The sequence below is a fragment of the Enhydra lutris genome, unplaced genomic scaffold (assembly GCF_002288905.1).
Source record: "Enhydra lutris kenyoni isolate GAN:26980312 unplaced genomic scaffold, ASM228890v2 scaffoldscaffold59, whole genome shotgun sequence".
Taxonomy (NCBI): domain Eukaryota; kingdom Metazoa; phylum Chordata; class Mammalia; order Carnivora; family Mustelidae; genus Enhydra; species Enhydra lutris.
The window spans coordinates 11,884,489-11,911,242 of NW_019154143.1; the positions used below are offsets into that span (position 1 = coordinate 11,884,489).

General features: G+C 43.4%; 1 protein-coding gene across 3 annotated transcripts in view; it reads left to right on the forward strand.

Annotated features, from left to right (window-relative positions):
* The window catches only part of LOC111158476 (RNA polymerase I subunit B), a 30,392-nt gene extending 6,820 nt beyond the window's left edge, over positions 1 to 23,572 (forward strand). Inside the window, exons 5-15 of one of the 3 annotated variants that reach the window (XM_022520516.1) lie at positions 1,194 to 1,330; positions 2,201 to 2,424; positions 3,403 to 3,574; positions 6,322 to 6,493; positions 7,925 to 8,206; positions 9,100 to 9,233; positions 14,732 to 14,902; positions 15,895 to 16,051; positions 19,555 to 19,751; positions 20,544 to 20,797; positions 22,081 to 23,572. In XM_022520516.1, coding sequence (XP_022376224.1) covers positions 1,194 to 1,330; positions 2,201 to 2,424; positions 3,403 to 3,574; positions 6,322 to 6,493; positions 7,925 to 8,206; positions 9,100 to 9,233; positions 14,732 to 14,902; positions 15,895 to 16,051; positions 19,555 to 19,751; positions 20,544 to 20,797; positions 22,081 to 22,963 — 2,783 coding nt within the window. In that variant the 3' untranslated portion in view covers positions 22,964 to 23,572. The remainder of the gene's footprint in view (positions 1 to 1,193; positions 1,331 to 2,200; positions 2,425 to 3,402; positions 3,575 to 6,321; positions 6,494 to 7,924; positions 8,207 to 9,099; positions 9,234 to 14,731; positions 14,903 to 15,894; positions 16,052 to 19,554; positions 19,752 to 20,543; positions 20,798 to 22,080) is intronic. The other 2 variants (XM_022520517.1, XM_022520518.1) reach the window with 2 other exon arrangements.
* The last annotated feature ends 3,182 nt before the right edge of the window (positions 23,573 to 26,754 follow it).

The window sequence follows — 26,754 nt, forward strand, 5'->3', positions numbered from 1 at the left end:
CGGCGGGAGCCTGCTTCCTCCTCTCTCTACCTGCCTCTCTGCCTACTTGTGATCTCTCTCTCTGTTAAATAAATAAAATCTTCAAAAAAAAAAAAGAGAGAGAAGTTTTGTTTTAGCACAGAAATGCATACATTTCTGTGCTAAGAATTTATAGTGAAAAGCCCTACTTTCTATTATGTGTCATTTTTCTCACATTGAAAGAGCACATGTATTTATGGTATGGCTTATGAAGATGGAGGTTGGCCTGACTTAACCAGAGGTTGGTATGGGTCTCAGAAGTCTCCTGGTGCAGGCTGCCGTGGCATTCCTCTTGGGGTCCCTGGCAGACAGCCCCCTGGACTCTGAGCACTCTCTTTGACCGCTCCTGGCTTCTAAGACAACATTTTACATTCTTGGGCAGCCCTGCAGTTAAATAATTTATTCTAATAATTGAGCTAAAAATCAGCCTCTAATGATAGCCCTACGTACTGGATCTAGCATAACAGCATCTCCGCAAGTCACAATGTCTAGTCATTTATCCTTTTGCATCACTGATGCAGAATGTCTCAGCGATCTTTGTTTAACGCAAACAAACTTAAAATCTTAAAATTCTGCTTTTCTTCATTTGAACTCTTTGATCAAGCCATCATCTCTTGACTGGATTCCACAGGGTATGAGGGATATAAAGTGCTGTGTGATCGGGCTCCGCAGGGTGCCAGTGATATAACGTGTTATAAGACACGGACCCTGCTCTGGAAGGAAACTTTGGAGTTGGATTAAATTTCTGTAGCTTCGGTTACTAAGAGGTTTTCAACCAGGGAGGTTTTGCACCCTAGCAGACATTCGGCAAGGTCTGGAGACATTTTTGGTTGCCAGTCTTTGCTAACCTTGGTGATTTGGCTCTATTTTTAAGAGGGTAAACAGGGACGCCTGGGTGGCTCAGTGGGTTAAGCCTCTGCCTTCGGCTCAGATCATGATCTCAGGGTCCTGGGATCGATCCCCACATCGGGCTCTCTGCTCAGTGGGGAGCCTGCTTCCCCTCCTCTCTCTGCCTGCTGCTCTGCCTACTTGTGGTCTCTTTCTCTCTGTCAAATAAATAAATAAAATCTTTAAAAAATTTTATTTAAGAGGGTAAACATTATTCAGAAGAAAAAACAACTATGGAAGCAGTTACGGTAATACTGAGTTTTTGACTTCTTGCTTTGTTTCAATAGGAGTCTCAATGCACTGTGTGAGGGAGGAACATTCTGCAGTCAATATGAACCTTCACTACTTGGAAAATGGCACGGTTATGTTGAACTTTATTTATCGGAAAGAACTATTTTTTCTTCCTTTGGGATTTGCACTTAAGGTGTGACTTTGTGAATATATTTCTTTTGCTATGAAGACCATCACTGGGGGGTCACGTTCTGTGCAGAACGGATGGATAGGGTCTCCTTAGTGGTGTACCAGCTGTGAACTACTCCATAACAAATCCCCCAAAATTTGGTGGCTTAAACCATCCGTAAACATTTCCGTCTTATTATTTCTCTGGCTGGGAGCTTGGAAATGGCTGGGACTGGGGGACACGTCTGCCTTGGGATGTCAGGAGGTTGCAGTGAGATGTCAGTAGGGGCTGTGGTCATTTAAAAGGCTGGACCAGGGCCAGAGGGTCCACGTCCAGGGTGGTTGCTCACGGCTGGCCCATCATTATGGACTATTGGTGGGAGGTCCCAGTTCCTCCGCATGGGCCTTTGGACTGGCTGCTTGAGTTAGCAAGGCTGTACCACAGTCCCTTCTATGACCTGTCCTTGAGAGTCAGACATCTGCCTTTCCACTGTATTGTCTTGGTCACATGGGCCAGTGCTGACTTAGTTTGGGAGGAGGTTGCATAAGGCTGTGAATACCAGAAGGCGAGGCTCACTGGGGCCATCTTGCCGTCTTATCATATAGCCTCTAATGAGAGCCCTACCTACCGTATCTAGAATAACAGCATCTCAGCAAGTCACAATGTCTAGGCATTTATTCTTTTGCGTCACTGATGCAGAATGTCTTAGCAATCTCTGTTTAACGCCGAAACAAACTTAAAATCTTATCTTGGAGAGTTACATTTCGATTCACCGATAGTGCAGTGTTAATTTTTCTTGGAAATTAGAAAAATAGAGAATTGTTACCGAACGGGTAAAATGGTTTAGTTATTATGAGTAATTCAAAAGAAAACCTTTTTTTTTTTTTTCCCCAGGCACTTGTCAGCTTCTCCGATTACCAGATTTTTCAGGAGCTCATGAAAGGCAAAGAGGAGGACTCTTTCTTTAGGAACTCCGTTTCTCAGATGTTAAGGATCGTCATGGAAGAGGGTTGTTCCACACAAAAGCAGGTTCTTAATTATCTAGGTGAACGCTTCAGAGTCAAGCTCAGTCTTCCTGACTGGTGTCCAAATGAACAAGCTGCAGAGTTTCTGTTTAAGTATGTGGTTTTGCTTAAACTGTGTTTTTTTTTTTTTTCCGTGGGACGGAAGGTGTCAGTGGTTCTTTTTATCGGTTGTAGTTAGTGCTGGCGAGTTATCTGGGACTCAGAATGGACCTGCGGGTAGGATTCTGGTCTAAGGAAGTAGGGGCTAGCCCTGTGTTTCCATGGCCATCCTCACCTTTTCCTTTTATGGTAGTTTCATTTTATTTTATTGTACTTTTACACTTTTACTCTGAAACAACTTCGGACTTCTGGAATCGCTGCAAAAATAGTATGGTGGACACTTCCATTCACTAGTCGGTATCATTTTGACTACATTTGCTTTCGTAATTTCTCTGCACGTGACAAACATGTTTCTTTGTGCAACATTTAACAGTTGTAGGCAGGACGTCCCTTTCTTTCCCCAAGGCAGGGACTCTGGGTTCTCTAACCACTCTCTAGTTCTTAGCACCATCCAGTATGTAGCCACAAGACCCATCAGGAGCCCTTGAATGGCCAGTACAACTGAGAAACCGAATTCTTAAGTTTATTTAATAATTTTAATTAACTTGGGGCACCGGGGTGGCTCAGTGGGTTAAAGCCTCTGCCTTCGGCTCAAGTCATCATTTCAGGGTCCTGGGATAGAGCCCCACATTGGGCTCTCTGCTCAGCAGGGAGTCTGCTTCCCCCTCTCTCTCTGCCTGCCTCTCTGCCTACTTGTGATCTCTGTCAAATAAATAAATAAAATCGTTTAAAAAATAATATTAATTTAAATGTAAACGGCCACATGGTGCTTGTCACACCGTGTTGTCCAGCACAGCTCTGGACCTTATGACAATGTGCTGTCCTTTTGCTTATGTTGCCAGTGAAGATGAAAAGCAATTTTTTGAAAACAAGTAAGCTCTTCTAGGTAAAGAGGAATCAGGCCCCTTGGTCGGTAGATCAAGGACTAGTAGCAACAAAATGGTTTTTTAAGCTTTGCTTTCTCTTTGACAGCCAGTGCGTCTGTATCCACCTGAAATCCAATACGGAAAAGTTTTATATGCTTTGTCTCATGACCCGGAAGCTCTTTGCATTAGCCAAAGGAGAGTGCATGGAGGACAATCCGGATAGTTTAGTGAATCAGGAAGTCCTGACGCCCGGTCAGCTCTTCCTCATGTTTCTGAAGGTAAGAGCCTGCTGCTCTCGCCCCGGCCAGCTGCCTTCTCGTGGAATGTTTTGGCAGTTTCCGGCAGTATTGTTTCCTTCATGGTTATGATTTGTAGTTTGGGCGTTTTACATAGTCCGCCTTTTCTTTTTGTGTGTTTGCTGAGCAGTAAGGGACTGGATCAAAGATCTTAGTTTATACCAAATTCAGAAATGTCCTTCATGGGGCGCCTGGGTGGCTCAGTGGGTTAGGCCTCTGCCTTCGGCTCAGGTCATGGTCTCAGGGTCCTGGGATCAAGCCTCGCATCAGGCTCTGCTCGGCGGGGAGCCTGCTTCCCTGCCCTCTCTCTGCCTTTTCTGCCTGCCTCTGCCTACTTGTGATTTCTCTCTCTCTGTGTCAAATAAATAAATAAAATCTTTAAAAAAAAAAATGTCCTTCATGTTTCTTAGTGGCTAAGTGAAGATAACAGCAGATCTTGGTTGTAACATTAATGACCCCGTGTGACTGGCCTAACCATGTGTCATTTCCTTTTGTACTAGTTTTGTTTTAAGCTTCTAAACCTCTGAACGTGGGACACAGTAGGAATCTTCAGGAAGGTACGCGACAGTGACCTAATCTGAATCACAGCCTTGCATTGGCCATTTCACTGAGTGTTGCTGCAGAGATTGAAGTGTCTTTCATTTCTGTGCTTGGTTCTGAGGGCTTCTCAACCGTGAGGGAGCGAGAGCGAGTGCCGGGCTGCCCTTGCTGAACTTGAGAACAGATCAGGTGGGCGTCACGCCTCACCTTCTGTGACGTCTCCCTTCCCTGCCCTCGGCATCATCTGCTCAGCCTCATAACGCCTCAACCTTTCAGTGGAAAGGCTGGTGAACCTCCCAGGAAGGCTTCTGAGAGGCCTCTCTGGCTTCTCTTGCTCTGTCGTGTGCAACCTTTACATATAAGTCCCCGGTCACCTGGGGACTCGTACCCAGTCCAGAAAGTGCAAGAACCTAAAAGAACGCAATTTGGCAGGAAAAACTGACCTGCAGTGCGGGGGGTTGTTTATAATTTTTACTGATTCTACTTAGTGTGACAGTTTGTATGTTTCACTGTAGAACTGTGTTTGATTACAATTCAATGCCTCAGTCTTTATCAGAGGTGTTAGGTTTGTGCGTCTGCTACCTTTCTAGAGTCTGAAAAATTCTTTTTTTTTTTTTTAAGATTTTATTTATTTATTTGACAGAGATCACAAGTAGGCAGAGAGGCAGGCACAGAGAGAGGGAAGCAGGCTCCCTGCTGAGCAGAGAGCCCGATGCGGAGATCGATCCCAGGACCCTGAGATCATGACCTGAGCCGAAGGCAGAGGCTTAACCCACTGACCCACCCAGGTGCCCCTAGAGTCTGGAAAATTCTTAATACTGAAATACGTTTGGCCCAAGTGGTCTTGTGAGAAATGCTGCTTGCTCACTTAGCAAGTTAACGACAAAGTGACAGGAGGCAAACGTGTGACTGGGGAGCAAGGTTAGCTCCTCATTCCCCCAGTCTCCTCCTGTCTTGGGTTACAGAGCTGCTCCCCATGTCTCTTGATCCCCGCTTGCCTGACTTTCTCTTCTCTTTTCTTTCTTTTCTGTCTTATTTTCCACTGTGTTTAAGATTTCTGGGAGAAGAAAGAGTCAGTCTTTTTTGTCAGCCATCTTGTATTTTGGGTGTCATTTGGAGACTTTGACCTCCTTTTAGTTGTTTTAACTGGTAGGACAACAGGCTGCTGCTTGGTCTTAAAGCTTTGTTTTTGTTGTCTGTTTCTGCCTGTCGAAGCTGTTCTGACTGCTTGATAAAAGCCCTTTTTTTTGGTTGTTTATTTTATTTACTTATTTGACAGAGACACAGTGAGAGAGGGAACACAAACAGCGGGAGTGGGAGAGGAGAAGGAGGCTTCCTGCTGAGCAGGGAGCCCGATGTGGGGCTCTATCCCAGACCCTGGGATCATGACCTGAGCTGAAGGCAGACACTTAATGACTGAGTCACCCAGGTGCCTCCAATAAGAGCATCTTTTTTTATTTTTTTTTTAAGTTTTTATTTTTTTTAACTTTATTTATTTGACTGAGCCACCCAGGAGCCCCTGATAAGAGCATCTTAATGAAAACACTCTAACGCCAGAGCAAACCACTGGTGTCGAGAGTGTTGACTGGCAGTTTTGCCCCACTCCAGGGGACATTTTACGGTGCCCAGAGACAGTTTTGGTTGTCACGGCTTGGGGGATGCTACAGGCATCCAGTGGGTTAGGGCCAGGGACGCTGCTGGACATCCTACACGCATGCTGGGCCCCTCACCATGAAGAACTATCCAGCCAGAATGTCAGTAGTGCTGAAGTGGAGAAACTCTCATCTACAGGCGTTTGTAGATTCTATCTTAAGAATGCCTGACCTGGGGTGCCTGGGTGGCTCAGCAGGTTAAGCCGCTGCCTTCAGCTCAGGTCATGGTCTCAGGGTCCTGGGATCGAGCCCCGCATCGGGCTCTCTGCTCAGCAGGGAGCCTGCTTCCCCCTCTCTCTCTGCCTGCCTCTCTGCCTACTTGTGATTTCTCTCTCTGTCAAATAAATATATAAAATCTTTAAAAAAAGAAAAAAAAGAGAATGCCTGACCTATAATAGTGCATGGTTTTCAGGTTTATAGGCCATTTTCCATGTCAAATGTATAAATTAGTGGGCCTTTGTTGCAAACGTACAGATTACATGGGAGTAAATACAAAACGTGAATAATTTGAATGTAATGGCTTAAATTTTATTTCAGGAAAAAATGGAATCTTGGTTAGTATCTATTAAAATAGCTTTAGACAAGAGGGCTCAGAAGACGAATGTGTCCATAAACACTGAAAATTTGATGAAGATTTTTAATCTGGGAACAGACCTTACAAAGCCATTTGAGTATCTTCTTGCTACTGGAAATCTGCGTTCTAAAACAGGTAAAAACTAAACGGATTGGCTTTGTTTTAGTTGCACTGCGTTTGCTCAGTGTAGATTTATATATTGCTAAGAGAGGTTCTCTTTGAAAGTGTTCTTGTCCCTTTCAGTAAAGAACGATTTCATGTCATAAATTTGACAAGTGTGTTTTGGTCTGAAGGACTTGAGACAAGGCATCCGTAGAGCTTAAATCTACTTCTCGTTGTCACGTGCATCTCTGTGGCTCTTTCCAGAATACTAAAGACAGCGTAGATCTGTGAGGAGCAGTCACTGGGACAGATAGTCTGGGAGGGTTGTAGATGTGTTCCTGTCCCTAAACCAGGTGCTTTAGAAAGGCCTGGAAGACTTATATGGTCATTGAAAGCCCAGAAATCTGCTGGGGTTTTTTGTGTGGGGGGGGGGTTGTTTTTTTTTTCCCCAAACAGATGGTACTAAAGCAGTTTTTTTTGTTTTTTTCTTTTTTGAAGATTTTATTTATTTATTTATTTGACAGGCAGAGAGGCAGGCAGAGAGAGAGAAGGAAGCAGGGTCCCTGCTGAGCAGAGAGCCTGATGTGGGGCTCGATCCCAGGACCCCGAGATCATGACCTGAGCCGAAGGCAGAGGCTTTAAACCCGCTGAGCCACCCAGGTGCCCCCAGTGCAGATTGTTCTTAAGGATAACAACTTTTTTTTTTTTTAAAGATTTTATTTATTTATTTATTTATTTATTTGACAGAGAGAGATCACAAGCAGGCAGAGAGGCAGGCAGAGAGAGAGGAGGAAGCAGGCTCCCTGCTGAGCAGAGAGCCCGATGCGGGGCTCGATCCCAGGACCCTGAGATCATGACCTGAGCCGAAGGCAATGGCTTAACCCACTGAGCCACCCAGGCGCCCCAAGGATAACAACTTCTCACACATTCTTCCGGCCTCAATGATGGGTCCCATTTAGTTACTTGCTGTTTCATATTCATTTAACATTTCCCCCTAAGGAGGTAGTCGTAGAGGAGAGAGAGAACCAGGAGACTGATATAATTTGGAAGTCTGGGGGGTTTTACTGCCTTTTTTTGTAAACTCTTCCCACTCAGGAGAGCTAATAAACTTTATAATAACTCACTGTGTAATTTATAGTGTGCCCTGAGGTGCTTGTCCTCAGAGCCTCAAATCTAAAGAGACTTGTGTTTTTATTTTTATTTTTATTTTTTTTAAGATTTTTTTTTTGTTGTTTATTTGACAGAGATCACAAGTAGGCAGAGAGGCATGCAGAGAGAGAGGAAGGGAAGCAGGAAGCAGGCTCCCCACTGAGCAGAGAGCCTCATGCGGGGTTCGAACCCAGGACCATGGGATCATGACCTGAGCCGAAGGCAGAGGCTTTTTAACCCACTGAGCCACCCAAGTGCCCCGAGACTTGTGTTTTTAAGTTGAGCCTGTTTCTGAATGATTTTTGTTTTATGAAGGTCTTGGCTTCCTGCAAGATTCTGGCCTTTGTGTTGTGGCTGACAAGCTGAACTTCGTACGCTATCTCTCCCATTTCCGCTGTGTGCACAGAGGGGCCGATTTTGCCAAGATGAGGACCACCACGGTACGCAGGCTGCTGCCTGAGTCCTGGGGCTTCCTGTGTCCCGTGCACACCCCAGACGGGGAGCCCTGCGGCCTCATGAACCACTTGACTGCTGTGTGCGAGGTCGTCACACAGTTTGTGTACACGGCGTCTGTTCCCGCTCTGCTGTGCAGCTTGGGTATGTGGGGTGCGGCCAGAAGCCATCTCGTTTGGGTATGTGGGTTTTAACAAGTGCAAACTATTAAGGTTTGCTTCTTTGGAGGCTGAGCGGAGAATTCCTGTAAGAATTATTTCTTCTTCTGTGCTGGAGTTGGTCTGATCTCTTGGCTCTTCTGTAGGTCAGGTACATTTTTGTTTGTTTTAAATGAGTGAAGGAGGAATTAAATATGGTTTTGTTCTCACACACACACACACACACACACACACACACACACTTCCCCAACCCCCAACCAAAAAAAAGATGTCAAAAGTATTTGAAATAAAGCAGCATTCTGCATTGAATATCAGAAATAATGTTTTGGGTCACTCTCTGTGCATCTGGTGGCTTGACCACTGCATCTCTAAGTATGGAACCGTGTCATTTTTTAGGAAGACAGTTGAAAAGGAGTAATCTAGTCTGTACCCCAATGTCATCAGAGACATAGTCTTTGTTCCTGGGGATCTTCTGGCTGCTCTCTCTGCTTTGGCTGAATGTCCTGGAACGCCCACAATGCAAATAAATTTTAACAAGTAGGCAAATTCACAAGTGTGGAATCCACAAATAATGAGGGTCACATGTAGTTAGGTTTTGGGGGAAAAGTTCATCTGTTTCCATGGTTCAGATCAAAATATAGAAGGTATACATACACCCTTGTTCCCCAGCTGCTCTCCCCCCAGACAGAGTCACTAGCTGCTCGTGTGTCCTTGCTGCAGTGACTTAGAAACACTAAAGCAATAAAAAAAAATGTGGTTTAGAGACAAGATGACTAGCTGTCTAAAATGACGAAGCGGTTGCTGAGCCCATCTGGAGGGAATTCTGACTGTAGGAAAAAAGCATTCCGACGTGAGCATTCTGTGTGTTTGTTTCACCAGGGGTCACTCCAGTTGACGGAACTCCACACCGATCATACAGCGAGTGCTACCCTGTCCTGCTGGATGGCGTCATGCTCGGCTGGGTGGCTAAGGAACTTGCTCCTAGCATTGCAGATTCGCTCCGACATTTTAAGGTGATCTTGCCTCTTAGTGAATTATTCTGTGTCTTGATCTTCATTGTCAGTCCTTTTCTCATTGTTGAGGTAGCCGCAGGATTGTCCAGAGTGGTCAGAGGGTCTGGAGATCAGAAGCTAATTCCTAAAATGCCTGGGTGGCTCAGTGGGTTAAACCTTTGCCTTAGGCTCCGGTCATGATCTCAGGGTCCTGGGATCGAGTCCTGCATCCGGCTCTCTGCTCGGCCGGGAGCCTGCTTCCCCTCTCTCTCTGCCTACTTGTGATCTCTCTCTCTCTCTGTCAAATAAATAAATAAAAATCTTTAAAAAAAAAAAAAATGATGCAGAGGTGCCTGTACATCCCCTGTAGTCACAGAGTCTTGTCTTGTGCTGGCCTCATAGGTTGGGGTCAGTGCCAGATACTTTGACCTGAAAGCATTTTTTTTTTTTTTTGGTAGTTTCCTTGAGGCCCTACTCTAACAAATTTTAACTTTTTTTGTTTTATAAATACTAGTGGCCTATAGGGGGCCTCAAAATAGCTTCTTTGTATTTCAAGTAATACTAAAGATAGGCAAGATACAAGTCATGTCCTGTTGGCTTCTGGATCTTGAAAGTATATTTTTAAAAAATCAAATAGAGGGGCGCCTGGGTGGCTCAGTGGTTTAAAGCTTCTGCCTTCGGCTCAGGTCATGATCCTGGGGTCCTGGGATCGAGCCCCACATCGGGCTCTCTGCTCAGCGAGAGCCTGCTTCCCTTCCTCTCTCTCTTCCTGCCTCTCTGCCTGCTTGTGATCTCGGTCTGTCAAATAAATAAGTAAAAGCTTTAAAAAATAAGTAAATAAATAAATAAATAAATAATCAAATAGAAAGACATCTTTTAACTAACTTACTTGGAATGTTCCTAACAAGAGCGTTGTTACGAGATGACGAGCATTGAAGAATTGTTCTTTGGCAACAGGATGAGTTGTAGTTCGTGCTCTGGTCTATTCAGTTTAGTTTTGGTTTTTTAGTTTTTAAAATCGTTTTACTTTGGTATAATTGTAAACGTAAATATTTGGTATAATTGTAAACGTAAATGTTTGAACAGCAGGAAGAGCTTCCATGTACCCGATCCCTGGTTCCACCAATTGTTACGTTTTGTTCCACGTGGTTTATCCATTTGTACGCTCTTTATAAACAGGTACATAGTTTTTTCTTCTGAACCATTTGAGGGTGGTAGACAGATAAGATGCCTTTTCCAAGATTGCAGAACATTCTTCCTCAGAACAAGGAGTTTCTCTCCTTAGTAATCATAGCACGCATTTTTTTTTTAAGATCTTATTTATTTATTTATTTGACAGAGAGATCAAGGAGGCAGAGAGGCAGGCAGAGAGAGGGAAGCAGGCTCCGTACTGAGCAGAGAGCCCAACGCGGGGCTCGAACCCAGGACCCTGAGATCATGACCTGAGCCAAAGGCAGACGTTTATCCCACTGAGCCATCTAGGCACCCCACTGTACACTTTTTAGCGTCAGGGTAGTGGAATGTGCCCCTGAAACTCAGATGATACCAGTTGTCTCAGTCAGGTCGTTTATGGCATTGTCCTTTATGGTGTTGTTTTCGCCATCCTGGGCTGGGCCCCGGGCAGCATCGTGTATTACATAAAGTTACCATGTTGCTTTCATCTCCTTTACTCTGGAACAGTCCCTCAGCCTTTCAGGTCTTAACTTTAAAAAAAAAAAAAAAAAAAAAAAAAACTACAGGCCAGTTATTCGATATTCTTTAATTTATGTGGGCATGGAGCTTTCTGATGATGTGATTCAGGATATCCTTTCAAGAGGCACATGAGGCTGGCCTGTCCCGAAGCTGGCTGTATTAATTATGATCACTCTCAGGTTGTAGTCTCTAGGTTGACCTGCTGCACTGTTACCAGTTTCTGTGTAATTAGTAACTTGTGGAGAGAGATTTGGAAGCTACATGAAAGCCCTTGCCCTCATTAGATTTTCCCCCACGAGCTGGTGACTTCTTTGCAGAATTATTACTATTCTGGGGGCATCTGGGTGGCTCAGTCAATTAAGTGTCTGCCTTCGGCTTGGGTTATGATCCGTGGGTCCTGGGATCAAGCCCCACATTGGGCTCCCTGCTCCGCGGGGGCCTGCTTCTTCCTCTCCCTCTCCCCCTACTTGTGTTTCCTCTCTTGCTGTCTCTCTGTCAAGTGAGTGAATAAAATCTTAAAACAAAACAAAACAAAACAAAAACTACTCTTCTATTGAGGATTCTTTGCTGAGTTTGTTACTACTGTGATGGCTGCCAGATGGTTTCCTAACTCCATTGTTCCTTCGGCATTTATGAGTTGCTGTTCTGTAAGTAGAGTTTTCCCTTCTCCATTTGTTTATTTATTCACATCAGCATTGATTTATAAGATGCTTGTTTCATTTCATGAGTATTCCATTGCTGCTGCTCATTTTGATGCTCAAATTGGATCCGTTTCCACCCTCTCCAGAAGTCCCTGTCCTTCGGTTTTGTTTATAAATTTACATAACAAAATTTACCATTATAACCATTTTAAGTTCTGTGCCATTAAGCACATTCATACTGTTGTTGTGCAACCATCACCCTGTCCATCTCCGGAAGGTTTTCGTCATCCCAGACTGAAACCCTGCCATTCTGCAGGAGCTCCCCATTTCCCCCTTCCCTAATTCCTGGGACCGCTCTTCCACTTTTCTTCGTGAACTTTGACTTTGCTAGGTACCTCATGTCAGTGGAATCATACAATATTTGTCCCTTTGTGTCTGGCTTATTGCACTCGGCATAATGTTTTCCAAGTTCATCCATATCGTAGCATGGGTCAGAATCGCATTCCTATTTTATTTTATTTTATTTTAAAGTAGAAGCTTCTCTAAGCCTTTTTTTTTCTTTTGTTTTTCTTTTTTAAGATTTTATTTATTGGGGCGCCTGGGTGGCTCAGTGGGTTAAAGCCTCTGCATTTGGCTCAGGTCATGATCCTAGGGTCCTGGGATCGAGCCCTGCATCGGGCTCTCTGCTCAGCAGGGAGCCTGCTTCCCTTCCTCTCTCTCTGCCTGCCTCTCTGCCTACTTGTGATCTCTGTCTGTCAAATAAATAAAATCTTTAAAAAAAAAAAAAAAGATTTTATTTATTTATTTGATAGAGAGAGACACAGTGAGAGAGGGAGCACAAGCAAGGGGAGTGGGAGAGGGAGAAGCAGGCTCCCCAATGAGCAGGGAGCCCAATGTGGGGCTCAATCCCAGGATCCTAGGATCTTGACCTGAGCCAAAGGCAGACGCTTAATGACTGAGCCACCCAGGCACCCCCACATTCCTTTTTTAGACAGAAGAGTATCCCGTTGTATATACCACATTTTGTTGAGCCATTCATTCATTGGTGGACGCTTGGGTTGCTTCCACAGTTTGGCTGTTGTGGATACTGCTGCTATGAACCCGGGCGTCCAAGTACCTTTTCAAATCCTTGCTTTTAGAACTTTTGGGTGTCTGCCTCCCATCGGAACCATTGGATCATACAGTAATTCCGTGCTTCGTTCTTGGGTCTGTTTGGGGACAAATCTGTAATATTTTCCCTTAGGTGTGTACTGAGTGTATTATATTAATTTATTCCCTAATAATCATCATTCTCTAGTCATAGTGATGAATAATGAATCCTAAATTCCTGGAATAAATCTCACTTGGTCTTGGTGGATTTTTTTTCTTCATTGACATGAGTATCTGCTTTATAAAAAGAATTAGAAAGTTTTCCTTTGTTTTCAGTGCCCTGGAACAGTTTGTGGAGCATTGGGTTATCTGGGTCTAAGTCTGCTAGAATTCCCCTCTGAAACCGTCTGGCTAGTGCTTTTTTTTTTTTTTTTTTTTAAGATTTTATTTATTTATTTGACAGAGAGAGATCACAAGTAGACGGAGAGGCAGGCAGAGAGAGAGAGAGAGAGGGAAGCAGGCTCCCTGCTGAGCAGAGAGCCCGATGCGGGACTCGATCCCAGGACCCTGAGATCATGACCTGAGCTGAAGGCAGCGGCTTAACCCACTGAGCCACCCAGGCGCCCTGGCTAGTGCTTTCTTTGGGGGTAGTTTCTGGATACCTTTATTTCTAATATGGAAATTGATCATCTTTTAAAAGGTTTTTTACCTCTCTTGAGGTCTGTTTTGGTAAACTACATTTTATCCATTTCATCTTGAATTCTTTTTTTTTTTTTTTTTTTAAAGATTTTATTTATTTATTTGTCAGAGAGAGAGAGAGGGAGAGAGAGCAAGCACAGGCAGACAGAATGGCAGGCAGAGGCAGAGGGAGAAGCAGGCTCCCTGATGAGCAAGGAGCCCGATGTGGGACTCGATCCCAGGACACTGGGATCATGACCTGAGCCGAAGGCAGCTGCTTAACCAACTGAGCCACCCAGGCGTCCCTCATCTTGATTTCTTATAGGTATGCAGAGTATACCCATGATTTTAAAATTTAGTTTTAATGTTTTTTTCCTGTTGTTATTTCCTACTCAGCACATTTGTGTGTTTGTGTCCCCTTTTTTTCTTGTTTAGGTTAAGTGAGGGGTATTTTTTTTTTTTTCTTTTTAAGAACCAAGAATTTTGATTTGTTGTTTTGAACCTTTTTCGGTACTACACCTCATTAATTTCAGGTTCTATCTTTGTTAACTTGTAGGGGGTTTGTGTGTTTTTGTGTCTCTGTTGGCTTTTTGTTTTTTTTTTTTTTTTTTTTTTTTTTTTTAGCTTTTGCTTTAAAATTTTAACAATTTTGTTTTTTTTTTTTTGACTTGCTTAGCTGTGACTGCCCTTAAATTCTGATATATAGGTTTCATTATTTTTTTACATTTCTGTGATGTGGGTTCATATTTATCCAGGAGTTGATTAATGAAAGTTTTGTTGTTTTTTAAATTCCAGGTAGAAGGGCCTTTTCATTGAGTACAGTTTATAGGTTTTTGTTTTGTTTTGTTTTGTTTTAAAGATTTTATTTATTTGACAGAAAGAGATACAGCGAGAGAGGGAACACAAGCAAGGGGAGTGGGAGAGGGAGAAGCAGGCTCCCCGCTGAGCAGGCAGCCTGATGCAGGGCTTGATCCCAGGACCCTGGGATCGTGACCTGAGCCGAAGGCAGAGGCTTAACGACTGAGCCACCCAGGCATCCCCATTGAATAATGGGTTTAAAATAAAACCAGTAACATACTATATTCTAGACATCAGAGGACAAACTTTTACTTAGTGTGTTTGTTCACACACACCTTCTTGGTTTACTTTTCCCTGAGTCTTCCCCATTACCAGTTTGTCACATAGTAGGGCTGCGCCCCCCCCAGAAAGTAGGGCTTTTGCCAGCTCTGGATACTGGGTGAGTGGCATTCTGTGCGGTGATGAGACTGGCAGGGCACTAGGATGTTACTGGCATAACTAATTTCCTCATACTGCTTTTTATATTTGACCTCCTTTCCCATTCTTCCCACTTCCTGGGTGGCAAGAGATAGATATAAAACACATCGCTCCTTAATTGAACTTTCTTTTTGTTGAAAACAGGTATTGAGAGAGAAAAGAATTCCTCCCTGGATGGAAGTGGCCCTTATCCCCATGACAGGAAAACCAAGTCTGTACCCAGGATTGTTCCTGTTTACCACTCCTTGTAGACTGGTGCGTCCCGTGCAGAACTTGGAATTAGGCAAAGAAGAACTAATTGGAACTATGGAGCAGGTACGTAGAGCATTGTGATTGGTGCCTGTGTGTGCTCGTGTAGTGTACAACTTCAGGAAACTTAATAACCACTGTGTTTTTTTTTTTTTTTTAATTTTTTATGAAGATTTTATTTATTTATTTGAGAGACAGAACACAAGCATGGGGAGCAGCAGAGGGAGAGGGAGAAGCAAGGCTTTCCACTGAGCAGGGAGCCAGACATGGGGCTCAATCTCAGGACCATGAGATCATGACCTGAGCCGAAGGCAGAGGCTTAACCCACTGAGCCACTCAGGTGCCCCTAACCACTATTTTTTAAAAGTGTTATCAGGGTGCTTGGGTGGCTCAGTCCCACTCTTGATTTTGGTTCAGGTCATGGGATCAACCCCTGTGTCAGGCTTCCATGTTGAATGGAAGTCAGCTTCAGATTCTCTCTCTCTCTCTCTGTGCCCCTCCCCCTGCTTGTGTGCTCTCTCTCTCTCTCTCTCTCAAAAAAAAAACAACAAAAAAAAACCTTTTTATAAAGTGTTGTCATTGTTTAGTAATGATTGGGCATTTGAAAGAAAATCAGAACTTATCTTCTGCCTCCTTTGTGACCTCTCATTGAGAGAGAGGATTAGTGGTCACATCACCTGCCTGCCCATCCTGCCCCACTCCTTTGCACCTGGCTCTGCCTCAGGTGCTGAGGTGGGAACATTCCATCAGACTTACAGTATTTGCCTACATCTTCGCAGTTGCAAAACTGTGAGCTTTGTGCTGCTTCAAAGTATCTTTGTTCCCCTCCTTTACAGTTGGACCAGGGTGGATTTAGAATGAAAAGCGTCAGGCAAACAGTATTTCTGACCCGAAGCTTCCCTGTGCTTCCCAGTGGATCCCATCAGTGTTCATGATGCTGAGTGGGGAAGGTTTTCGTTCCAATCTTTGAGTCCCAAACTCTGAGAGAGAGGGAGTGTTAATATGTTAGCCGTCAGGTACTCTGTGCCTTGAACTTCCTTGTCCTTCCTCTTTTCCAGATCTCCATGAACATTGCCATCTTTGAGGATGAGGTTTTGGCTGGAGTTACCACTCACCAGGAACTCTTCCCCCACAGCCTGCTGAGTGTGATCGCCAACTTCATCCCTTTCTCCGATCACAACCAGAGTCCCCGGAACATGTACCAGTGCCAGATGGGTAAGATGGAGGGGAGAGTGGTGGTATTCACAAAGAAAGACACTTGTAACTTTTTCATTGTGAAACAATTTCAAACTCAGAGAAATGTTGCGAGCACGGCACAAAGAACTCCCATAAGCCCCTTGTGTAGATTCTGTTAACATGTTGTCCCACGTGTACCGTTTTCCATTTGGAGGTAAGCTGCAGACCCGATGCCCCTTCACCCCGAAGTATTTCATTGTGTATTTCCTACCAGTAAGGGTGTCCCCTTGCATATTACAGGGCAAGGATTAACAACAGGAAGTGTACCATTGATGTCGTTATACTGCTTTATAGTCCTTACTCAGATTTTGACGGATCATCCCCAAAACACGGTTTATGGCAGATTTTTTTCTGTGTAGCACCTAGTCTGCGATCACTTGTCGCATTTAGTTGTCGAGTCTCTTTAGTCGTTTAAATGAGATCCTTAGCCTTTGTCATCTCTGACACTGATGTTTTTGAACAGAAAGGTCATTTTGTGGAATGTTTGTCGATTTGGATTTGTCTGAGATCTTGTGATTGGATTTTTGAAGAACCCAAGCTGTCGTTTTTCCCCATATCCCACCACTGCCCATGCCCTGCCTGCCCACCCAGTGATTCCGGTTTCCACTGAGTGTCGTATCCCTTGAGCCTGGAAGCCTTCCTTTAGTGCTTATTTTTGTAGTTTAGGTTGCTGGCTACAAATCCTCTTAGTTTTTATTCCTCTGGAAATGTCTCTATTTGGTCTTCACCTGGAACTAGATGTACGATTCTGGTCGGACAGTTACAGTTTTTCAGCATTTAAGAGATATTACTGGGTCTCTTCTTGGTCTTTGTCATTTGTGTTAGAAGTCAGTGGTTGTACGTGTCATTGTTTGCTTGTATGTAATGTGTTATTTTCTCCTGTCCGTAAGATTTTCTCTTCATAGCTCATTGGTAGCTGATTGTGATACGCCCACATATGATGGTCTTTGTGCTTGGTGTTTACTGGTCTTCTAAAATCCGTTTTAAAAGATGTCATCAAATTTGTACTTTTCTGCCATTATTTCTAGAAACCCTGCTTCTGCCCTATTCTCTCATACCTCCTCTGAGATTTCAGTATGTGTCATCTATGTTAAACCTTTTGATACTGCCCTGTAAGCCATGGGGTCTCCGTTCTTTTTTTTTTTTTTTTTTCCTGTCTTTCTTTTCTTTCTCTTCAGACTGGATCTTTTTTTTTTTTTTTTTAAAGATTTTATTTATTTATTTGACAGAGAGAGAGTATAAGCAGGGGGAACAGCAGAGGGAGAAGCAGGCTCCCTGTTGAGTAAGGAGCCCAATGCGGGCCTCGATCCCAGGACCCTGGGATCATGACCTGAGCCAAAGGCAGACGCTAAACCAACTGAGCCACCCAGGCGCCCCCAGATTGGATCATTTTTACTGATCTATCATTATCCTCACTGACTTTTTATTCTATTTCAGATATTTAATGTTTCAGCCTTTTGTTTCCATTTATTTTTTATAGTTTCTGTTTTCTCAGAGATTTTTGTCTTCTTTATGAATTTTTTTCCTTTGTTTTTGAGCATAGTTGTAACAGGTCTTTAAAAACCGTTGTCTGCTAATTACAACATCTTTTTTTTTTTTAAAGATTTATTTATATATTTTTTAGGGAGAGGGAGAAGCAGACTCCCTGCTACAGGGAGCCTGACTTGAGGCTCGATCCCAGGACCTTGGGATCAGTCTCCATTGATTACATTTTTTTTCTTGAGCATGGGTTCTGTTTTCCTGTTTCTTTGTTTTTCTAGTACTACCGGATCATATCGGGAATGTTGTGAATGATAGGATTTTTTTTGTTTTTGTTTTTTTAAGATTTTATCTATTATTTGACAGAGAGAAAGATCACAAGTAGGCAGAGAGGCAGGCAGAGAGAGAGGGAGAAGCAGGCTCCCTGCTGAGCAGAGAGCCCGATGCGGGGCTCGATCCCAGGACTCTGAGATCATGACCTGAGCCGAAGGCAGAGGCTTAACCCACTGAGCCACCCAGGCACCCGTGAATGATAGGTTTTAAGACTCTGGGTTCTATTATGTTCCTTTGAAGAGGATTGGTTTTTAGATTTAACTGATAGATAGTTGAACATAGCAGTTGAAGTATGTTCTTCTAGCCTTAGGTGGCTGCTTAGATCTGTCCCATGCATGCATAGCTCAGCCTACTGAGATCTGGATTCAGTTTATACGTAGAATTTAAGGCCCTCCCTTTATGTTTCTTCCCTTTCTAAAACTTCCCCCCTTACTCTCCAGTTGCTATTGTATTCTGAACTCTATTCCTTGGCTCTTTAAGCCGGTAAAATGGTAGGTTTCTATCTAGGTTATAGCCGCTATAGTGGCTGGACAGCCAGGCCAAAACAAACAAAAACATTAAAACCTGAAAAACGTAGTAGTTTACTCCGTCCCATTTCTTTCATCCAAGTGTAAATTCTTCTCCAGTTCCTCACTGCTTCTGGTTACTCTCCAGTGCTTTCAGATTGTGTGTGTGTGTGTGTGTGTGTGTGTGTGTCCATATGGTGTTTTTGTTTAGTATTGTTCTGGATCTTATATGTGGAGGGTGGTCTTGTAGGAGTACCCTTCTATTACTGGAAGCCAGAAGTCTCCTCTTCTGTATTTTAAAATTCCATGTATATGTATATGTATATATATATATATATATATATATATATATATATAGTCTTAAAAACCTTTTTGTTTCAAATTGATTCTCTATAATATAAAGTAGAAAGAAGTCTTACTTTCCTACCCTGGGAATTAACAAATATTGGTTTATAATGTAATTATAAATAATTATAATTATAATTAAAAATATAATTATAAAAATTATGAAATAATTAACAAATATTGACATTTTGCTCTGTGTAAGAAAGTAATCGGATAATAGTTACTTTCCTGTCTTTACCCCTTCTCTTCCCCCACTAGTAATACCTTATATTTGTATATATCCTTTATTATCTTTTTTTATGCTTTTCTTACATCATACATGTGTTCATAAACTAGGTATGGAATTGTCTGGGATGTGTTGCAAATATACATAAATCATATAATATTAAATGTCATTCTGTGCTTTTTCCCACTCAGTGTTGTCTTCATGGTCTGGTTACGTAGCTACATGTGGTTCTGCTTCATTTTGATGCTGTGTATTAGTCTATAGTGAGCAGAAGCACCATGATTAATTTATTCATTCCCCTATGATGAATGTTTTGTTGTTTCCTATTTTATTTTATTTTTTTAAATATTTTACTTGTTTGAGCAAGAGAGTGAGGCAGAGCGCAAGAGTGGAGTGAGAGGCAGAGAGAGAAGCAGACACCCCACTGAGCAGGGAGTCTGATGCAGGGCTCGATCCCAGGACTCTGAGATCATGACCTGAGCTGAAGGCAAACACTTAAGTGACTGAGCTACCCAGGCACCCCTCCAATTTTATATATGACCTTTATAATCAGGGGGAAAAAAGATGCTGAAGTTTTTTTCCCCCCTTTGTAGGGAAGCAAACCATGGGCTTTCCACTTCTCACTTACCAAGCTCGATCAGATAATAAACTGTATCGTCTTCAGACTCCACAAAGCCCTTTAGTGAGACCATACATGTATGATTATTATGACATGGATAACTATCCAATTGGGACAAATGCCATCGTTGCTGTTATTTCTTACACTGGCTACGATATGGAAGATGCCATGGTAAGTTCTCCCAGGAGATGTCATTCCATTCCTTTTACTTTTTAACTTTTTTGTTTACTGTGTTTCTACATCCTGGCTTGTGAGCATTCTGTTACATGATTAATTGCTAATCTCCATGAAAGTGGCAAGCCCTAAGTGATATTCACTAAATATTCAGATATGCATGTATGGTGCATATTTGAGTGCATAGTATAATGTGTTGAATGAGTATAGTCTTGGGTATATCTACCTTTTATATTTACGCATGATTAGGTTGAAAGCCATAGTGTAGGTGGCTTGGAAAATGTGTTTTGTTTTGTTAAGATTTTATTTGAGAGAGAGGGCACAAGCAGGGGGAGGGGCAAAGGGAGAGGGAGAAGCAGACTCTCTGCTGAGCAGGGAGCCCGATGTGGGGCTTGATCCCAGGACCTGAGATCACAACCTGAGCTGAAGGCAGATGCTTAACTGACTGAGCCACATAGGCGCTCCAGAAAATCTGGAGTTTTTATTTCATTTTCTTAAGATTATTTATTTGTCAGAGAGAAAGAGAGAGTGCACAAGCAGGCAGAGTAGAGAGAGAAGCAGGCTCCCCACTGAGTAAGGAGCCTGATGCAGGACTTGATCCCAGGACTCTGGGATCATGACCTGAGCCAAAGGCAGATGCTCAACCAACTGAGCCACCCAGGCATCCCTGGAGTTTTTAAAATAGAATGCCAGTTATCCTAAATCATATATTTTAATTCTAACCATTTTTATTGTGAAAATCCCCATTTGGCCTCAGTCTCTTAAATTAACTATTCTTTGACCTTGTAGATCGTGAATAAGGCCTCCTGGGAACGAGGCTTTGCCCATGGAAGTGTCTACAAGTCTGAGTTCATAGATCTATCTGAGAAAATTAAACAAGGAGATGATAGTCTGGTGTTTGGAGTCAAACCTGGTGACCCGCGGATTCTGCAGAAGTTAGACGACGATGGCTTGCCATTCATCGGAGCCCAGCTACAGTATGGAGACCCGTATTATGGCTACCTGAACCTCAACACCGGGGAAAGCTTTGTGATGTACTATAAGTAAGTTTGGGTACCCAGTGCTATTTTTTTTTTTTTTAAGATTTTATTTATTTATTTGACAGACAGAGATTACAAGCAGACAGAGAGGCAGGCAGGGAGAGGAAAGGAAGCAGGCTCCCCGCTGAGCAGAGAGCCTGATGTGGGGCTCCATACCAGGACCCTGAGATCATGACCTGAGCCGAAGGCAGAGGCTTTAACCCAGTGAGCCATCCAGGCGCCCACCCCAGTGCTATTTTTTTTTTTTTTTTAAAGATTTTATTTATTTGACAGAAATCACAAGTAGGCAGAGAGGCAGGCAGAGAGAGAGGAGGAAGCAGGTTCCCCGCGGAGCAGAGAGTCCGATGCGGGGCTCGATCCCAGGACCCTGAGATCATGACCCGAGCCGAAGGCAGAGGCTTTAACCCACTGAGCCACCCAGGCGCCCCCCCAGTGCTGTTTTTTAAAGGCTGTTTCTCAGTGAAGTTGCTGAGGTCAGTGAAATTTACCTTGTAAGAGGCAAATTTTGGAGAAGATACAAGTGGTAGCTCCCTGACTTGACTTAGTTGTAACTGAATTGGCATTTTTTTTTTAAGATTGTTTATTTATTTATTTGACAGACAGAGATCACAAGTAGGCAGAGAGGCAGAGGGGAGGGGAGGCAGGCTCCCTTCTGAGCAGAGAGCCCAATGCGGGGCTCAATCCCAGGACCCTGAGATCATGACCTGAGCTGACGGGAGAGGCCTTAACCCACTGAGCCACCCAGGCACCCCTGAATTGGCATTTCTTAAATGAGACAAAGTTTGGTGTCTGCTGGTCAGTCTTTGTTTTTCTGCTTCTCTTGTCAGTCTGTTAGGATTTGACAAGTTGCCTGTGACTTCTTTTAAAACTAGGATATTCAAACTTAATCATCTCTCTCAGGATGTAGTTAGGGATTTTCCTAGCTAAAAATGTCAAGTTCATGATGCCTCTTGCTAAAATTAAAAATGTTTAGCTTATTTTACATCTATGAAATGGTTTCAGCTGTAGGTCTTTGTAGGTGGTCTGTCGCTGTTCTTTCAGGTGAGCAGAGTTCCGTAGCGAACGGAATCAGCAGCCCTGTTGACAAGTGTTTTTAGGGATACCAACTCTCTTTGTGCTGGAGAAGAGATGTTAGAATAAGTTGTGCAGATATCCTTTATGAAGCACTAATTATGTCAATTAAAACTTAGAGGTGTCTTTGTCAGCGTAAAGAGAATAGTTAGACTTCCTTAGAAAAGGAAGAAAAGTTAGAAAAGTTAGAAAAGTTAGTCTGCTTTTCTTCCCAGGAGTAAAGAAAATTGCATCGTGGATAACATCAAAGTGTGTAGTAATGACACCGGCAGTGGGAAGTTCAAGTGTATCTGCATCACGATGAGAGTCCCTCGGAACCCGACCATCGGAGACAAATTCGCCAGTCGCCACGGGCAGAAGGGCATCCTGAGCAGGCTGTGGCCAGTAGAGGACATGCCGTTCACCGAGAGCGGGATGGTCCCAGACATTCTGTTCAATCCTCACGGTTTTCCCTCCCGCATGACCATCGGGATGTTAATTGAAAGTATGGCAGGGAAGTCCGCTGCCCTGCACGGTCTCTGCCACGATGCAACACCCTTCACCTTTTCAGAGGAGAACTCGGCCTTGGAGTACTTCGGGGAGCTGTTAAAAGCTGGTGGCTACAACTTCTATGGCACCGAGAGGTTGTACAGTGGCATCAGTGGGCTGGAACTGGAAGCAGACATATTCATAGGTGTGGTTTATTACCAGCGTTTGCGCCACATGGTCTCAGACAAGTTCCAGGTTAGGACCACGGGCGCCAGAGACAAAGTCACCAACCAGCCTATTGGGGGAAGGAATGTCCAGGGCGGAATCCGTTTTGGGGAAATGGAGCGGGACGCTCTTTTAGCTCATGGTACATCTTTTCTCCTGCATGACCGCCTCTTCAACTGTTCGGATCGCTCGGTAGCACACGTGTGCGTTAAGTGTGGCAGTTTATTGTCTCCGCTGCTGGAGAAGCCACCCCCTTCCTGGTCTGCCACGCGCAACAGAAAATACAACTGTACGTTGTGTGATCGAAGCGACACCATCGACACCGTTTCTGTGCCTTACGTTTTCCGGTATTTTGTAGCCGAACTGGCAGCCATGAACATTAAGGTGAAATTGGATGTCATTTAACTTGATGGCGCCTTTCGGGTTAGGAGAACGATCGGATTAAAACAAACTCTAACTTGGGCTCAGTGAAGAGATGACTCGGTTCCTCTGGAGTTTTTCTCAGGGGTGTTCAGGTTTTCCACCAAGACCGGGCAACTAAGAATTCAGGATTTCTGAGTCTCATCAGAATAACTACTGAAGCTGATTTGCAGTGTTATTTGTTCAAAAGTTCCACAAGCATCTTCTTTAAAAATGATACACGGGAAAAAAAAAATGATATACAGATAAGTAGAAGGATATACAGGGAAGTCTTTCCAACCCCGGAGTCCCCGTACCCTACATTCTCTGGGCAGTGACCCTCAAACATTTCTCCGTCTAGAACAAAGCAACCCAATACAAATACAATTGTAAACCATATATTTCATTTTGTATTTGCTTATATCCACATTAAAGTAAAAACCAAAGGTACTTCTATTGAAGTGTAATTGTTAAACAAAACTGTGCATGTTTAATGTGTACAATTAGACGGGTTTGAGCATACGCATACACCTGTGAAATGATCACCGCAATCAAGGTAAGAAACACCACCTCCAAAAGATTCCTTGTGCCCTTTGGGGTTGTGTGTGTGTGTGTGTGTGTGTCTGTGTGTGTGTGTGTTTGGTTAGAAAAACACTGAATTTGACATCTACCCTCTTTTTTTTTTTTTTAAGATTTTATTTATTTATTTGACAAAGATCACAAGTAGGCAGAGAGGCAGGTAGAGAGAGGAGGAAGCAGGCTCCCCGAGGAGCAGAGAGCCCAATGCAGGGCTCGATCCTAGGACCCTGGGATCATGACCTGAGCTGAAGGCAGAGGCTTTAACGCACTGAGCCACCCAGGCGCCCCGACATCTACCCTCTTAACACATGTTTAGGTGTACAGTAGAATATTGTTAACTAGAGGCAGAACTCACTCATTTGGTAGCAATGGAGCTGTACACCCGCTCGACACCCAACTCCCTGTTTCCCTCCCACCAGCTCCTGGTAGCCATCATTCTAGTCTGACTCTTTCAGATCCCTCATGTGAGATCATGCAGTATTTGTGGTTCTGTGACAAGCTTATTTTACTTAGTGTAATGGCCTTGAGGCTTATCCATGTTGCACATGGCAGGATTTCCTTTTTTTTTTAGGGCTGAATAATACTCCATTGTATGTATAGCACGTTTTCTTTATTCATCTTTTTTTTTTTTTTTAAGATTTTATTTTTTTTTTTTACAGAGATCAAAAAGAGAGAGAGGGGGAGGCAGAGAGAGAGAGAGAGAGGGAAGCAGGCTCCCCGCTGAGCAGAGAGCCCGACGCGGGACTCGATCCCAGGACCCTGAGATCACGACCCGAGCCGAAGGCAGCGGCCTAACCCACTGAGCCACCCAGGCGCCCCTTATTCATCTTTTTTAAGATTTTATTTATTTATTCGAGAGAGTGAGAGAAAGCACCAGCAATGGGGGGTTGTTCAGGGAGAAGCAGGCTCTCTGCCAAACAGGGAGCCCAATATGGGACTCAATTCTGGACCCCGGGATCATGACCTGACCTAAAGGCAGACACTCAACCGACCGAGCCACCCAGGCGCCCCTCTTTGTTCTCTCTTTTTTTTTTTTTTTTTTTTTTTTTTTTTTAAAGATTTTTATTTATTTGACAGACAGAGATCACAAGTAGGCAGAGAGGCAGGCAGAGAGAGAGAGGAGGAAGCAGGCTCCCCGCCGAACAGAGAGCCCGATGCGGGGCTCGATCCCAGGACTCTGGGATCATGACCTGAGCCGAAGGCAGAGGCTTTAACCCACTGAGCCACCCAGGTGCCCCTCTTTGTTCTCTCTTGATGGAGATTTAGGTTGCTTCCATATCTTAGAAATAATGTTCATATGCTTTATTTTATTTAATGTAATACAGCCAAAATGCCATTTCCACATGTAATAAATACAATTTATGGAGATAGTTTACATTGTTTTTCCATACTAATCTCTAAAACCCAGTGGCTGTTTTTCTGTGTACAATATTTCATTGTTTGGACGTATTGTTCCCTGCTGGGGTGTATTTGGGCAGTTTCATTCTTTGGGCACTATAAATGGTGCTGACAGTAGATGACCTTGTATTCACTTGTGAATACATGCTCTTTGATGTTAAACTTTACTAAGATAATTCTTGAGTCTGGCTTTAGGTGTCTCTTACTAATGATAAGGCAGATAGAGCTAGACTGAGAAAACTAGTATATCCTGGCTTTGCTTCATTAAACTGTTGGGAAAAAGAAATAAGGAAAAATGCCTCAAATCTATTGGCTGATACTTGCACTACTGTTAGTAGACTCCCAGATGAACTTTGCCACCCCATTCCAGTCTCTGTCTATCTCACAAGCCCATAGCTGAGGTATGTGGTTCCAAGTCTCCCAATTTTTTTAGGAGCACTAAAAATGGTAACAAATAAAGTTTGTTTTATCTTTTTTTTTTTTAATTTTTAATTTATTTATTTGACAGAGATCACAGGTAAGCAGAGAGGCAGGCAGAGAGAGAGGAAGGGAAGCAGGCTCCCTGCTGGGCAGAGAGCCCGACATGGGGCTCGATCCCAGGACCCTGGGATCACGACCCGAGCCTAAGGCAGAGGCTTTAACCCACTGAGCCACCCAGGCGCCCCTATCTTTTGTTTTTTATTTAAATTCCAGTTAATATATAGTGTAATACTAGTTTTAGGAGTAGAATTTAGAGATTCATCACTTCCATATACCATGCAGTGCTCATCACAATTGCCCTCCTTAACCCCTTCACCCACTTACCCCTTCCCCCTGGCCGCCTCCCTTCCAGCAACCCTGTTTGTTCTCTAGAGTTAAGAGTCTTTTATGGTTTGCCTCTCTTCGTCCTGTCCCTCGCTGTGTTGATCTGTTTTATTTCTTAAATTCCACACCAGAGTGAAGTCATATGTCTTATCTCTTATTTGCTTACCTTTTTTAAATTTATAGATTCACAAAATTGACATTGGGACAATTCCCAGAGTTTAGTCCTGTTTCACCGGTTTTACATGCACTCCTTTGTGTATGTGTGTATTGTTTGGATCAGTCCTACCACATGTAGATTAATGTAACAAACATAATCAAGACATAGGACTACAAACCATAAGTGATGTTATCATAGGAAACAAACATGAGATTGCTGGAGGGGAATGGGGTGGAGGGATGGGGTAAGTGGACATTAAGGAGGAAAAGTGATATAATGAACACTAGGTATTATATAAGACTGATGAATCACTGATCTCTGCCTCTGAAAGTAATAATATACCATATGTTAACTGAATTTAAATGGAAAAAAAAAAAGACGCACAACTATTCCACACCGCAAGGCTCAGCCATGATTTTTTCCCTTCATAGCTGTCCCCAACCGTATACCCCATCTTTAACCCCGGCAACCACTAATCTATTCTCCATCTCTATAATTTTGTTATTTCAAGAATATTATATAAATGGAATCATATAGTAGTGACCTTTTGAAATTGGCCTTTTCCACTCTGCAGTTCCCCTGAGCTCCACTCAGGTTCTTGCATGTGTCAGTAACTTATTCCTTCTTACTGCTACTCAGCACTCCATGAGAGGGTGCAGTTTTTACTTTATCATTTGGGTTTGGTTTTTGGTAGATCATGCTTTTGGTGTCCTGTCTTAAGAACTCTTCAAGCTCAGGGGCGCCTGTGTGGCTCAGTGGGTTAAAGCCTCTGCCTTCAGCTCAGGTCATGATCTCAGGGTCCTGGGATTGAGCCCCACATTGGGCTCTCTGCTCAGCAGGGAGCCTGCCTCCCCGTCTC